Here is a 14,147-nt window from a genome sequence, read left to right on the forward strand (position 1 = left end):
TGTTCACTACATACACCTATATAGACCTAAGCAGATATGGTGGTGTTAACAGCCCCAAGTACTCTCCATTCACAAAAGACCAAATGTTGGGATTGAGGTGATCACCAAGCAGTCTCCAACAATCGACCTGATTTTCTTTCTTTGGTACCAATGTAAACCTAAGCACAGAGTCTGCTACTGATGTGCAATCTGCTTTTCTCCTGCAGCAGTGAGTCAATTTAATATTGCTGGCCATTTTTAAATAAAGAGGATTTCGTCACTTCTGTGGGCATTGGAGGATATGCAGAGTTACATTTTCCATTATATTTTAAATACAGGATTTGTCTGCATTTGATATTCTGATGCATGGAGTCCTATCTTTGTGGGAGGCCAAATTCACATTGCTTGAGTGAGGACAGGTCAAAGTTAGAGCTACAACATCAAAGATACTGTTAATGTCAAACCTACGGAGTACCGATTGCAGTATTATCCCTTTCAACTATTTTGTCTGCGTGTCCTGAATTTTGAGACTATGGATATGTTAGAATAAGATAGTATAATGATTTATTATTGTCTTTCCAAGTCTCAAGTGACAATGACAATTAGTGTGAAAAGCTGACACTAAAGAAAAAGCAAAAAGGAACAAAAATATGGCTCATATTCAGTCATAGAAACCAGGGAGGTTCCATCACTCTTAGTGCTGACTTAGCCAATCTCAGGTGACAGGTGGAGGAGGAGCATTACTTGGCGATCTATAGCTCTGCTGGGATGGGAAGGGGCTAAAAAGGAAAGAGGGAAAATATTAGCCAGGGTTACTGCCCCAATCACGGCAATCATTACTGCAAGTTGGTTCTACTTGATTGCTGGGTGAGGACAGGTTGGGTTTTGGCATGGATGTTCTCCACAATACTCCACTGATACTCACTGTGGAGATCACATGTGAGTAATCACCACTTGGTCAAGGTAATAAAAGAGCATTTGGTACCAATGGAAGTGATAACACATCAAGTGAATGATTGGACAGGATAGAAGATAGAAAAAGTCAAAATTGGAATAAAATAATGAATTTTGCGCAATTAGGTTGCAATAGATAGGTGTCAGCCTTTGCTCAGTTGGTAGCCCCCTCACCGCTGAGTTATAAGGCTGTGGGTTCAAGCCCCAATCCAGAGACTTGATCGGATAATTTGCATTGAAATGTCAGTGCAACGATGCGTGGTTGCTACAAAGTAGGAGATGTTGTCTTTCGGACTAAATGATAATCTGGGGCCCCATCTGGTTAGGTGAGCACAAAAAACAGCATGACATTATTTTAAGAAAATAAAGCGAGTTCTCCTAGACTCTAGGCCAACATTTATCCTGAAACAGACAACCTGGTCATTTATGACATTGCTGTTTGCAAGACTTTGCTGTGCACAGATTGGTCAGTGCATTTTCGCCATTAAAACAGTGAGCACGCTACAAAAATCGGTGAAGTCAGCATAAGTGTGCTGGTACCTTCTGGTCTCTATGACTTCATGATTCTACAGTAAATCACTTTGGAATGTCCTTCGGTCATGAATGGCACCATATCAATACAATTCTTTGATAGAGAGAGCATGTGAATGAGAACAGAATATTCTCCCATCAATCTGGGTTGAATTTAAATCCAGATTCCAAGGGTGAAAGGTCAGTGTTCTAATCCACTGTGCCACCCAGTACTTCACAATAATGAAATGAACAGCAATACTGAGTTGCATCAATTTTCATGTTAGATTTGCTAAAATATTGGCAGCAGTGAGTTACTAACACAACTAAAATACTCAGACACAAATGTTGGTGGCAGACTTTAATGAAAAAGGACAACATTAAAAATACAAAGAGACACATAAATATGCTCCAGACAGGTCTGGTATTTCTGTTCAAGGCAATGATGCAGGCAAACAAGAGCCTGGGTTCTACCAAACTGAGGGGGCCATCCGTCACAATGTGACTATTATCAGTTGTCATGGACACATTTCTTGCAGTACATGAGAACTGCAACCCCTTTCAATTTTGGACAAACCCCTCCCTCCCATATATCAATTATAAAATTAGTTAATTGCATGCTGCTATTTTCAGAAATTGTTAGGCAGTTTTATCAGAGCACTAAAAAGGATAGGTTAATTTAACTCCTTCCTTCCTTATTAAGGCAATTTATTTGAAAAGCAAATGCAATATAGCAGTTAAAAGACAGCATAGACGTTACAGCTCATGGATATCCTGTCTCACTACATTTGTATTAAGCAGAATATCCAGCACTGCACTGAATGAAATGATTTTCATTTTATGTCACATGCATTTAGTTAATGGCAATAATAAAAATCTGGAACACCATGCAAGAATTATTGCATAATTCTGCTGCAATATTTACAAAAGAAGGTTAGCAATGCGACCACCACCGAAGGCGGAGGGGGGGAGGGGGGGGGGGGGGCAGGTGAACAATCTTTCAACACTGAACCCATGCAGGGCATGCAAACTGTGACAGAGGGTCAATAAGAAAGGTGGGGGGGGGGGAACAGACGCACTTGTTAGAAGATTCTCTAAGCATACTAACCTGCTGGTTCTAATGAACTGTCTACTCTGTCGTTAGCACCGAAAACACTTTCATGTACACCTACAGTTTTCGAACAGCTGTCTATAACAAAAATAGAAATAATAGCCAAATATGTTAGTGTGACATTTTTTTATTTTCCCCTGTTTTTATTTCTTTTTTTAATCATTGCACGTTGTGTACATGTCAAAAGTGCTGAAATCGTCCATTTGTTTTGACTGTGGAAAACTTGCAGAAACAACAAGTTAGCAACTGCCATAAAAGCTTGGTGAAGAAATGTAAGAAAAAAAGATGGAAAAAAATCAAATACTATGTACAGAACAGGTACCACACAAGGTAAACACAGTAAGAAAAAAAAAGTTTTACCAGTGCTTATGACAAAACATGCGCTAAAGCCACCCTAGCAAGTCTGCCATAGGAACTTACTTGATTGTCGCACAAGAACTTTCAATTTTAAACAAGCCTTCTTTCCATTATCCGGGATAGCCGAAGCTGTGAAGTGTGAAGAGAAATCATTTTAAGTCTTTGCAAAAGACCTCTTAAACTTAATATTAAGTTAAAACATGTCTGAAATCTGTAAACTGGAGTCAATGCAACAATGAAGCAGTGTACTGTGGCCTTAGAAAATAATTTAATATTCTGTAATTTTACACCAATACTGAACTCTAGTACCTTAAAAGTAATAGAACTTTTATCAATTTGATGGCAGAAATCACAATTTGTAGCATTAGAGAATTCGGAAAATATACTATTGAATTTTGCGCAAAAGAAATTATCTTGACACATCATGAAAAAAAGCTCTGTGGTGAAGTTGGTTGATTAAGTTTTGATTTTTTCCCCCCCTTCGAGTGTCAGTAAGTACACCTAAACACTTTTGAGTTGTGTAATAAATCTTTTGGAGCACAACAGCCTGGCTGAAAGCTCCCACTAAATCACACAACTAAGAGCTGCCTCCTCTATCATTAAATGAAAACACACAACATGCTATTAGGACACAGTGCTTGAGGTTTGTGGTTACAGGCAGGAAATGACCACTTTCCTGTGGGTCCTGCTATCCCTGGGTTACAAGCGACACTGTGTAAAGCACTGGGACTATTGACTTGTCCGCAGGAAAGCACTTTTTTTTTTAAACATTCACAAATCCTGGGCACAAGCTGGACAAGACTGGATATTCTCTGCAACGTTCACACACTCTTGTCCAACTTTCCTTGAAAAAAACTTCAATTTCAAAATCAGCTTAAGAGGAGGAAAAGAATGAGAAGGAACACAAAACAAGTTATTAAAAGAAATAAAGAACCAGCTAGAAAAATAATGGGGCAAGAAAATTACGATGAAAGTGCTGTACTATACTAAAGTGAAAGTGGAGAGGCTAACATGTTGGCAATTGAATCAAAAGCAAAATTCCGTGGATGTTGGAAATTTGAAATAAAATTTTAAAAGGTTGGAAATACTCAAGGTCATCGACCTGAAACATTAACTCAAGTTTCGCTGTCTACAGATACGGTCTCACCTGTTGGGTGTTTCCAGCATTTTCTGTTCCAATGTTGCCAATTAAAACGGACAAAGCTGTTGCTTGAACAGTTACATCAACGTAATCAGCTAAAAGAGCTCATGGTCATATTTGTGGACAATTTGATTTGCACAAAAATATTTATGTGAAGAACGCCCAGCTGGAGTTGTCCAAAAATATTGTTGTAAAACCGGAAGGATGTTCTGTTACCTCGAGCAGCCCAAGCTGGTCATTCTGTTTGCAAACTGTAAGAAATTCCTGACAGACTTTTTTTTTTAAAAAAAGGGATGTAGACTAGGGAGAAACAGCAAGGGAACAGAGCGACAAGAACACTCAAAAAAAGATTGTAGCTATTGAAATTTGGGGGAAGAAAGCAGTGGAGGTGTAAAATACAATGCATGAATGGAAACTTAAAGCTTGTTATGGCCTGAGATGAAACAAATAAGGAGTTGTTCTGTGAGCCATCTACAGCAGGACCGAGACCTAAGAAACCAGAACTTAACCAGCTAGATAGGTTAAAATAATTAATAAGATGCACTGAGACCACTTTTGAATTATTCACTGCAACATTGTTGAAGGGTCAGAAGTAACTAAGGTCTTGACTACTTTCACACAGAAGATAAATACAGATTACCAAACACAGCCACAAAAGGATTTCTCTCCAACAGTGCCTAAACTGAATGTTAGCACCATTATGGTGTGGCAATGGGCTACGTTTAAAAGAAAGGAGCTACATTTCTAAATGCTCCTGATGAGAGAATGGATCAATCAGTCTTTGTTGGGCTCTGTTCCCTATTAACTTGCTCTGTGGAGAGATCAGACCTTGCACAGAAAGAAACCCAACCTGTCAATACTGAGTTTAACCCTGAAGGATAATAGCAGAGATGAAAGCTTTTCCATGAACTCGCTTGACTATCTTTTGCTTCCTTGCTCACCACTAAAGGCTAACGATGCCAGCCATAACCTTACGTGTTTCTTCCAATTTGTCACTGACTAGCCAATTATAATTTCACAACTGCAACTGTCTTTTTAACATTAAATCAGAGAGAGCTCTGGAGCAGTGGAAATCCATGAGCTTGGTTCAAAACTGCATTTAGAAATACAAATATATTTAATATTCAACCTACAAGTCACAAAGGACCTGATTAACCAAGCAAAGTTACAAAGATATGATGACTGCAGTATGTAATCTGAAAGTGTTAGGATGTCCTTTTGTGGATTGCAGTGTTCTTACAGAACAATAATGATGACCAAGCACCTGGAAACTCCATGAGCATTTATTAATTTTGTCCAGGCATTCTGTAAGGCACAGCAAATCTGAGCTCCGTGCAATGTAACCTGTTTGTCCATTGTCAGAAACACAGGAAAAGCTGTTATGTTTCCAGTGAGGCATCAATAGCAAGTGTCAGATTATTAATTAGATATAGATTGGTATAACTGCTGCCAGAGTTAAACAACGAGAATAGCAATGGCAATTCTGAAAACTACAAGAATCCACTTACTTTAAATAAAAGTTGGCATTCGCGCTCATCTTTTTTGCACATTGGATAGTGTATTATCATCCCCCAACCCACTCATCTGTCCCCCAACACACGTACAAACTGAATTTTCCTCAGGGCACAAAGTGACTGGCGATTTGCCAGAATAATTTAAGTCACACTGACAATTTTAAACTAGCTTCAGGTGGTGGGAGTTTCCACTGTGCATGATGACTGAAGTGAAAACAATATTGTTCAGACTGGCAGATTGACTGTACTGTAATATTAGAAATATGCATGTCACAATCTCTAATTAGGATTCACAGGTATTAAATGATCTAGTTGCAACTTGAAAAAAAGGTAACAGGAAGCAATTGATGGCCAATTCTGATCTTATTTATGGGTTTATTCCTATGCATATAAGCAGAATCATTTTGAGTAACTCTCAAAAGCCAGCAAACAAATGAATAAACACAATTTAAAATGAACATAATCCTTTTAAGATTATAAATTTTTCAGCTGCATTCATCCCGATCACCAATCATCCCTATACTTGTCAATTTTTAGTGGCTCTACATCGCCAAATCCATAATTTCAGAACTTTGTTCCTTGTCTAAAACTCCCTCCAAGGCCACAGTCCACCTTAATCCCAGCTCACTCTTCCAATTCCAGTCTACTGCATTTTTCACTTTTACTCAACTCCGCCATAGGTGACAATCCATCACATCCTGCACTCTGGAATCCTCTTTCCAAATTCCTCTGACTTGGCTAACCTTTCTCATTTCAAACACGTCCTCAAAACCTACCACCATTCTCATTTGGCATCTTAATCCTTCCCTCATTTGTGAAATGTCATTGGATATTTTCCTATCTCAGTACATAGCATATACGATGCTGTTTATTTTTGTGGCAATCCAGCTGAGGGATGCTACTGTAGGAGAATGCACTAGCATGAAACCATAAAACTTTTTTTGTTTTACGTGGTCAGTCAGTATTTCAGATGTGGAATATATTCACCCATTGTTGCAAAAAATATAAGTGACACTGCCCAATTCTCTCTTTGCCATTACCTCAAACTGATCTGACACACCAGAACTTTGATACACACTATGGGCGGGTATTCATGGTAATATAGCAGGGAGGTAAGGAATTCCTGGGGATTAGTATTCATAGCAGCATGTAGCAGAGCTTTTTCTCCCCAGAGCAGCCACTCTTCCAGCTTTAACTGGGGGTACAAACGCACAGTGTCTCTGTGAACAGGGGAGGGGGTGGTAATGGGGGGAAAGAAGCACAGGGTTGAGAAGCGGATCACAGGTAATAATCTGATTTAGCAAAGTCCGAGTTCCAATACACCCCTCCAGTTCCCACAATTCAGCACAAAGAAATGAAGGGAAAATCCTGCTAAACAGATGGTAGAGTAGGACAGGCTACTCTATGACAATTACATTGCATTCTCACTGCATTGAAATGCCTGACATTCAGGCTAGTTTTTTGCTGCCCTGTTTGATTAGGCTGTATTCGTTTTTTTTCAACCGGCTTCTCAGTGTTTGTGGTTTTTTTGTTTGGCGCGTGTACAAAATTCTTCAAAACCTCTACTTTGGCCAAAGAAACCACAAGCCCAACTTCTGAATAGCACCCTCTACTGCATCAGTGTAAATTTTTCCATCTCTCACACAAGCTAACCTTATGTCCAGTCTGAATGATAACTCATTCATGCTAAATTAAATGGTCAGTTTTGGACTGTGGGCTTATATCTATTAGGATTGGTCACATTATGGAAACCCATTTCATATTGGTTCTTGCAGTTTTGCAAAAAATGAGACTGGGCTGGATTCAAATCAAGGCATAGAGATGCAAGGACAATGTGTTAACACATAGCACCACCCAGTCTAGTATTTTCTTCTGTCACTGTTTAATTAAACTAGATATGCGAATGCTACAAAGCAGCTGGAGTGTGCTGCAGTTCAATTTTCAAGATACATCCATCACAGATAGTTTTGAACATCCCCATTTTCACATAGAAAACATGGTAAGTCACTTAGCAATTTCAGGGATAAATTACTTCGGAGGCAGTTTAATTTTAATACAAATGAAATCTGCAAATGGTAGTAAGTGTTCTGACTTTCAGAAAGGGTCCAACATCTGATAACAAAGGGTGTTTTGAATTTGGTTACAACTTAAAGCAGAATATCTTTTTTACTGAGTTCACCTATTAATAATAGGTGCACAATATCACAATTAAATTACTTATTAGGATTGGGGGGCTGGAATATGGGCCTGACCTGGCTTTATATTCTGGGAGGCTGGGTGGTAATGTTCGACCTAATTTCCACATAAAAGAGATGTGACAGCTGGGTGGGATAGAAAGGAGGTTGGGGGTGTGGGGAGGGGGGTGTTGTTCCTGGTCTTCTCCAGAAAATTCCTCTTTCTGTGCCCAGGAAAGTCCACAGCAGAATGCATGCCAGTGTCCCCACTGAGGCTCCCCAGGATCTGAACATTCGTTAGAAAATGTGATTCAATCCTGGAAAGTGGGCGATTGCCTTCGCCAGCCAGCGATGAAGTGGTTGAAAATTTCTTTACCTTTGGCCAGAGGATTGAACTCCACCTTCAAAAGACAGACGGTTTGGACTGGAACGTTCACCACTGTGCCCTTGCAGACATCAGCCACCCATTCTTGCTCTATGTTAATAACACTGTCCCCGGAATTTGTTTGCAGTCCCTGACAGAGGTTCTGCTCTGCCACACACACTGGTGGAGTTGGATCCTGAGGAATTTCTGGATTCCCTGATTTAGTACTGTTCTGTTGCTTCAGGAAAATGGAATGAGAGGATTTAAACTTAAATGGAAAGTAAAGCAGAGAATTATTATTATTTTTTATTCAATGGGGGTGGGGGGGTGGGGGTGGGGAATATAAATATTTTAATCCAAAAAATAATTTGATAGTAGTAAATAGCAAATTGTCTGCAGTCCCAAATTTAGTGTAAGGCTGCAGTAAACAGGAACCTAAGTAATACATAAGCATTTTACTGGACTGGCAGAATTTGGTTCTTAATAAATGCTGCACACAATGTGGAAATCACCACAACAGCATAGGTTGTGCTCATGTACCTTGTTTGCTTGTGCAAAGAATTCTCTTTTTAACCACAATCACAAAAAGATAATTCAATGCAGCACTTTGAACTCTTCCTTGGCAGCTGCCACTGCATTGAGATTTAAACATTTATGTCAAAGTAATGCTGTGGGGAATTTTTACAAACTATTTTCTTTAAAAAAAATAGATCTGTACATGTAAACATATTCAGGAACCACAATGCTATTTTACTTGATTAGGGTGATTTTGCCTCCATTTTGCAGCAAAGCATGATTAAAGCATGCAGAGCTCAGTGAGAAAATCAACAGCACACCTTGGTTGACCTCACTTTATTATGTTAGGAAAACAATTCTAAGTATTAAAATCTAGACAATGATACAATCCCCATTTTAAATATCGGTATACAAAGGGTCTGCAGTATTTAAACATCATCCATTAAGAAAGTTTATTATGATGCTAAGTTTGTGCTTGAATATAAAACTTTTACATATCTGTGGTTTTCAAATAAATGATTTATTTTTGGAATTAAAATGGCAGAGAATAGCAGCAGTATAACATCATTGCCTCACTGACTTAATTATTGAGTATTCTTCCATCTACAAATGCAATAGAAGTAGGGCTTGCATTTATGCAGCATATTCATAACTTCAGGAAAACCAAAGCACTTTACAGCCAATGAAGAACTTTTGAGTTGCTGATATAATGCAGGCAGTGGGCTTGAAACGGCCCTTTACTAGATGACGAAGGTTCCCTTCAAAAGGGTTTGTTACAGCAGTTCCATAAATAACTTGAAGGGAAAAGTCAAATTTAAGGCTAGCTGAGTAGGATTTTGATATGAATTTTTCAAATAGGCCAGAGAGCATTGCATTCACTTACAGAACATGGTGTTTTGTCAACATAATATTACTTGTGTAAAAGCACAAAATGAAATCTGAATTATTAGGTTTTATCAGATCATCATTACAGATGCAGGGTCAAGTCCCACTCCACTCAGTTCCTAATCAGAGTTGAAGCAAATGACGAGGCACCAACCACAGATGTGTTTGGAAGGAAAGTACAACCAGAACTGCAGGAGTAGCCCCTCTAATTTGGCTACCTATCCTCTGTGGAAAACAGATACTTCATCACAAAATGCACATCTGGCTTGAGTGTTTGTAAAGGGCTGAGCAATTTATCATAAAACATCCTCCCCTCCCAAGTCCCTAATGGTGCCGGGATTGATCCCCAAATCCAGGGCTTCTCATTCGGGACAGTACAATCATTCTTACTCATTTGTAGAAGTTTTGCACAGAGCAACCGAGCAGAAGGCGAGTTGCACAAGAAACCTTTCCATACCATTCTGTTCAGTCATTCTGAGAAAAGACTCAAGTTGTGAGGGAAAGGTTTCTAAGGAAAATTTTGGGATCTGGTACTGATGAGCAACTCTGTTCAAAAGAAGGTGGATGGAGAGGAGGTGGTGTGTGGAATTGAGCAAGATTGCTGTCTGAGCCTCCTCGATCCACCCCATTGAGTCAGGGTCTAATCCTGGGACATCTGGGCCCTGTGGTGGACACGACTGGCAGCAAGTGGCTGGTCACATGAGAGAGGAGGGTGGGATAAAATAACAGAATGGGGTACTCACCTCAAATATCCTGACAAAAAGAGGAAAAATAAAACATGATCAACTCTAATTCAATAAACAATTTGTTCTCTATAAATAAGCTGATCTAAAATATATTCCATTGCAGAATTGTCTTTGTAATAAGTGAATGGTAAAATTTATGCAAATACATGTATCCTCATACTAGAGGGAATAATGACCAAAGTCATAATCATTGCACAAAAAGCAAGTAAACTGGCCTTGGAACACCTCATTAGGCAGATGTTAAATGACCAGGAAGAATCCAAGCATGCAGTAGCTGTTGCAAATGGACCTCTTTGCTAAATATTCCACACACTCAATTCCCCACAGGGTAAAATGTGAACTAACCAACAAATGGCCAGTGTATTCTATTGCTCAGGAGGGGAAGGAGGACACAGCTGTGCAAGGGAGTATAAAAATCAAAATGTTTGCCCGTTATTCATTATGTAAATTTTATAGTGCAGGCTTGAGTGGTAAAATACTGTCGGCATTTATGTTTGTGGGAAGTGTCAATAGACACAAATCTTCTCGAACATCACGGCAATCCAACCAAAACAAATTCATCATTAAAAAGCAAACCAATACTCCATCTGCAAAACATTATGAATTTTCAATGCTGGTAAGAATTAAGAGAGAGGGGGAAAATGAACTCAATACAACCTAAAGTGATTGCTTAAGGGTCTTTATATCTATTATTTGAGAGTATGGTTTACTACACATTAAAAAATGAATTTTAAACAGCCCTAGGGAGTAGATTATCTACATGTGACTTTTAAAATTCAAAGTACTAATACATGACCTGCATTCTGTACATTTATGAAATAGGTCACTTTTACAACATAATTCATGTTGTTTATTAATAGTTTGGAGTCTTTTAAAAGATTGGTTGCAGATGTACAGCACAAGAAAAGTCTTCCTGTATTATAAAATGGCAGCCATTTGATGTCCATGCCCTTTAACATGGGCGCGATTTAACTAAATGGGAACAAAGTCTCATAACAAATGCGTTTAGCTGTGTATTCCCGGGTGCTCGCAGTGCCGAGAAACACCCTCCTACCTAAAGTTATTCAGGATAGATAGGGGTCCTCAGCGGGGAACGTGTAGCCGAGGGGCTCTCGATCTGTGGAACCCCCGACGCGAACCTCAACTCCCCATAAGCCCCAACTCACTATGGGGTGGGGGGGCGACGGGACGGGACCCGGGGGGGGGGGGGCAGGTTCCTCTCTTGCATCTGTGCAAAGAAATGCCAGCTTTGCACCTTGGCAGTGCCAGCCTGGTATCCTGGCAATGCCCCTGCCAGCCTGCATTGCCAGGGTGGTTCCAGGAGTGCCAGGGTACCACCCTGCTCAAAGGGCATGCACCTGGGGGCCTCCAATCCGCTGGGAGACCCCCACGAGTGCCGTTCCATCTGGTCCCCGTTTGAGGAGACCAGTACTGAACGGCACTCGCCCAAGGTCTCCGAGGCAAAGGAGATAGATACCAACACCTCCGGTACTGCGGGAAACTGTGTATTAGAATGAGACGAGCTGTCTTGCTCTAATACGTAGATTTGCCAAAACCTGATCCCACAATGGCCGGGAGTCACATCGCAACGTCGCGTGAGATCTAACGCAAGGCGTTGCGAACGGGGTCTCTCGGCTTCCATCGGCCATGTTGTGCTGCGGCGAGCTTCTTTGAGCGCAGCGTGGCCATTGTATCGCACCCAGTGCTTGGTGGGGGAAGGGGCAAGGATACTCATCATAGGTCCAATGCTTAAAGCTGAAAAATGGGGGAGTGCCAAAATTAAGAACTATTGCCTCAATTTGATTTTATCCCACACAAGCTTTCATAGAATTTACAGTGTAGAAGGAGGCCATTCGGCCCATCGAGTCTGCACCGGCTCTTGGAAAGAGCACCCTACCCAAGGTCAACACCTCCACCCTATCCCCATAACCCTGAAACCCCACCCAACACTAAGGGTAATTTTGGACACTAAGGGCAATTTATCACGGCCGATCCACCTAACCTGCACATCTTTGGACTGTGGGAGGAAACCGGAGCACCCGGAGGAAACTCACGCCCACACGGGGAGAACGTGCAGACTCCGCACAGACAGCGACCCAAGCCGGAATCGAACCTGGGACCCTGGAGCTGTGAAGCAATTGTGCTAACCACCATGGTACCGTGCTGCTTTGTTGATTAACTAGTATCTGCTGCTCCAATGAATTACGCCAGCTTCTGTCTTTGCCATCTAATTTTATCAGAGGCTCAACAAATCATCTTTATTGGGATGTCTCGCACTGACCTGGAACGCTGAAGTAAAATTGTTTTTTTCTTAAATGAATCGCCAGAACCGTTAATCTTTATCTAAGCACTGTAATAACTAATTTGTTTACTGTGGCAGTTAAAAATGTTTTCAGCATGCCATTTGGCAGCCTGCACATGCGCTAATTTAAAAAACTGTCAAAATGACTTGCAATTATCATGACCACCATTCTTTTGGATTAGGCTGAAATGAAAGTATATAAAAGGTCTAATTATGAAGCAAGGCGCAGCTTAAAGGTCACCTTTCTTGTACCCTGGTCCACATCACCAACCCCAATAGTAAGCTACAATAACAAATGTAATTTCTTTGAAGGAGGTCTTGAGTGGGATTTGTGAGCCGGTTATCTAACGGTAAGCATTTATGTGAGCATAACAGTGGAGAACCGTATCGAACTGCACTGTCAAAACTGTGTTTATACAGGTTTTATTATGCTAAAAGGGTTAATGCAAAGTTGACTAAAAATAAGTTTATATTTCCCTCTCCCGCTCCAACAGATGATGATAGTGAATGTCTGAATCCGTACAGATCAATCTACACAGATCTCTGCTTAACCTTCATAGCTTAGCTGCTGTGTTTAACAAGGACTTTCTTTTATAGACAGCCTGGGGAAAAGCAGAAACAAAAGCTGCTGTGGGCAATTTTACTCTCTCCACTTTGAATTTTTGTTGAGGTGAGATGCAGCAGGTCTAACTAGCACCTCTGAGAATTCAAATAGAAGAATTCCTTCTACTTCATACCAAGGTGAGGCTTCTAAGACATGCTTTAATTTCCCAGAGCGCACAGTTACACCGCACTTCCGAAAAAATGACTAGCTCCCACATTTATTTGATAGAAAGATTAAATCCAGTTATGATCTTTCTCTCCCCCTCTGTCTAAAACCATATACTTTTCAATAGGCTGCCAATACTGGTTATCACCAAATACGCACTTAATTTTATTAAAAAATAAAAAAATTTGCTCAGCACACACTTAATTTCCTCCAGTGGCTTTAACCTTTTGTTCTAGGAGCTTATGATATTAATCAGTAAAATAATTTCCACTTGGCTTTTACATCTGAAATATGAAATGTCCTATATCCATTAGTATGAAATCATAACAAATATCAAGAACTGTCATTAAAATAGGATAGCCAAAATTGCCACAATATTTGCTAGCAAAGCTGGTTTTACTCCTCTCCTCCTCATTTTTATGGTTCCCATGGTTCCCAGTCAGATTACTTACTGGGAGATTTCAAACATCCAGACAGTCACACTGGGTCTTCTCAATAACGGAGAACACTAAATACTACTTCCCTCTCCCTCAGCGCCCAAGCAACAAGGACCTTAGGGTCACCTGCGGGGTATCTGGCAGAATTCCATGCGAAGGACAAAATCCAAACAACCACACAAGTGACAAACTTGTCTGACTTCAGACTGAGTCCAACCCTTGCTGGCATTTAAAATTGAAACTGTTTTGAAAGGTTGACTAGACTCCCTTATAATCTGTGACAGTGGAGTCAATTATTCTCCCCATGCTGTCTGATCCTATGGCAGTAGCGGGAACAACCCAGAGTGTTCCATTTCACAATGTCCTACATGGCTATCTGTGCAAGACG

At 40.3% G+C, this 14,147-nt stretch overlaps 1 protein-coding gene across 2 annotated transcripts in view; it reads right to left on the reverse strand.

The window, feature by feature from the left end:
- LOC140429427 (ephrin-A5-like) overlaps nt 1-14,147 on the reverse strand; it is a 280,461-nt gene that overhangs the window by 4,232 nt on the left and 262,082 nt on the right. The window contains exons 3-4 of one of the 2 annotated variants that reach the window (XM_072516394.1): nt 2,975-3,040; nt 2,552-2,632 (exon numbers count right to left, since the gene is read on the reverse strand). In XM_072516394.1, coding sequence (XP_072372495.1) covers nt 2,552-2,632; nt 2,975-3,040 — 147 coding nt within the window. The remainder of the gene's footprint in view (nt 1-2,551; nt 2,633-2,974; nt 3,041-14,147) is intronic. The other variant, XM_072516395.1, reaches the window with a different exon arrangement.

Source organism: Scyliorhinus torazame, chromosome 9, assembly GCF_047496885.1.
Source record: "Scyliorhinus torazame isolate Kashiwa2021f chromosome 9, sScyTor2.1, whole genome shotgun sequence".
NCBI classification, from domain to species: domain Eukaryota; kingdom Metazoa; phylum Chordata; class Chondrichthyes; order Carcharhiniformes; family Scyliorhinidae; genus Scyliorhinus; species Scyliorhinus torazame.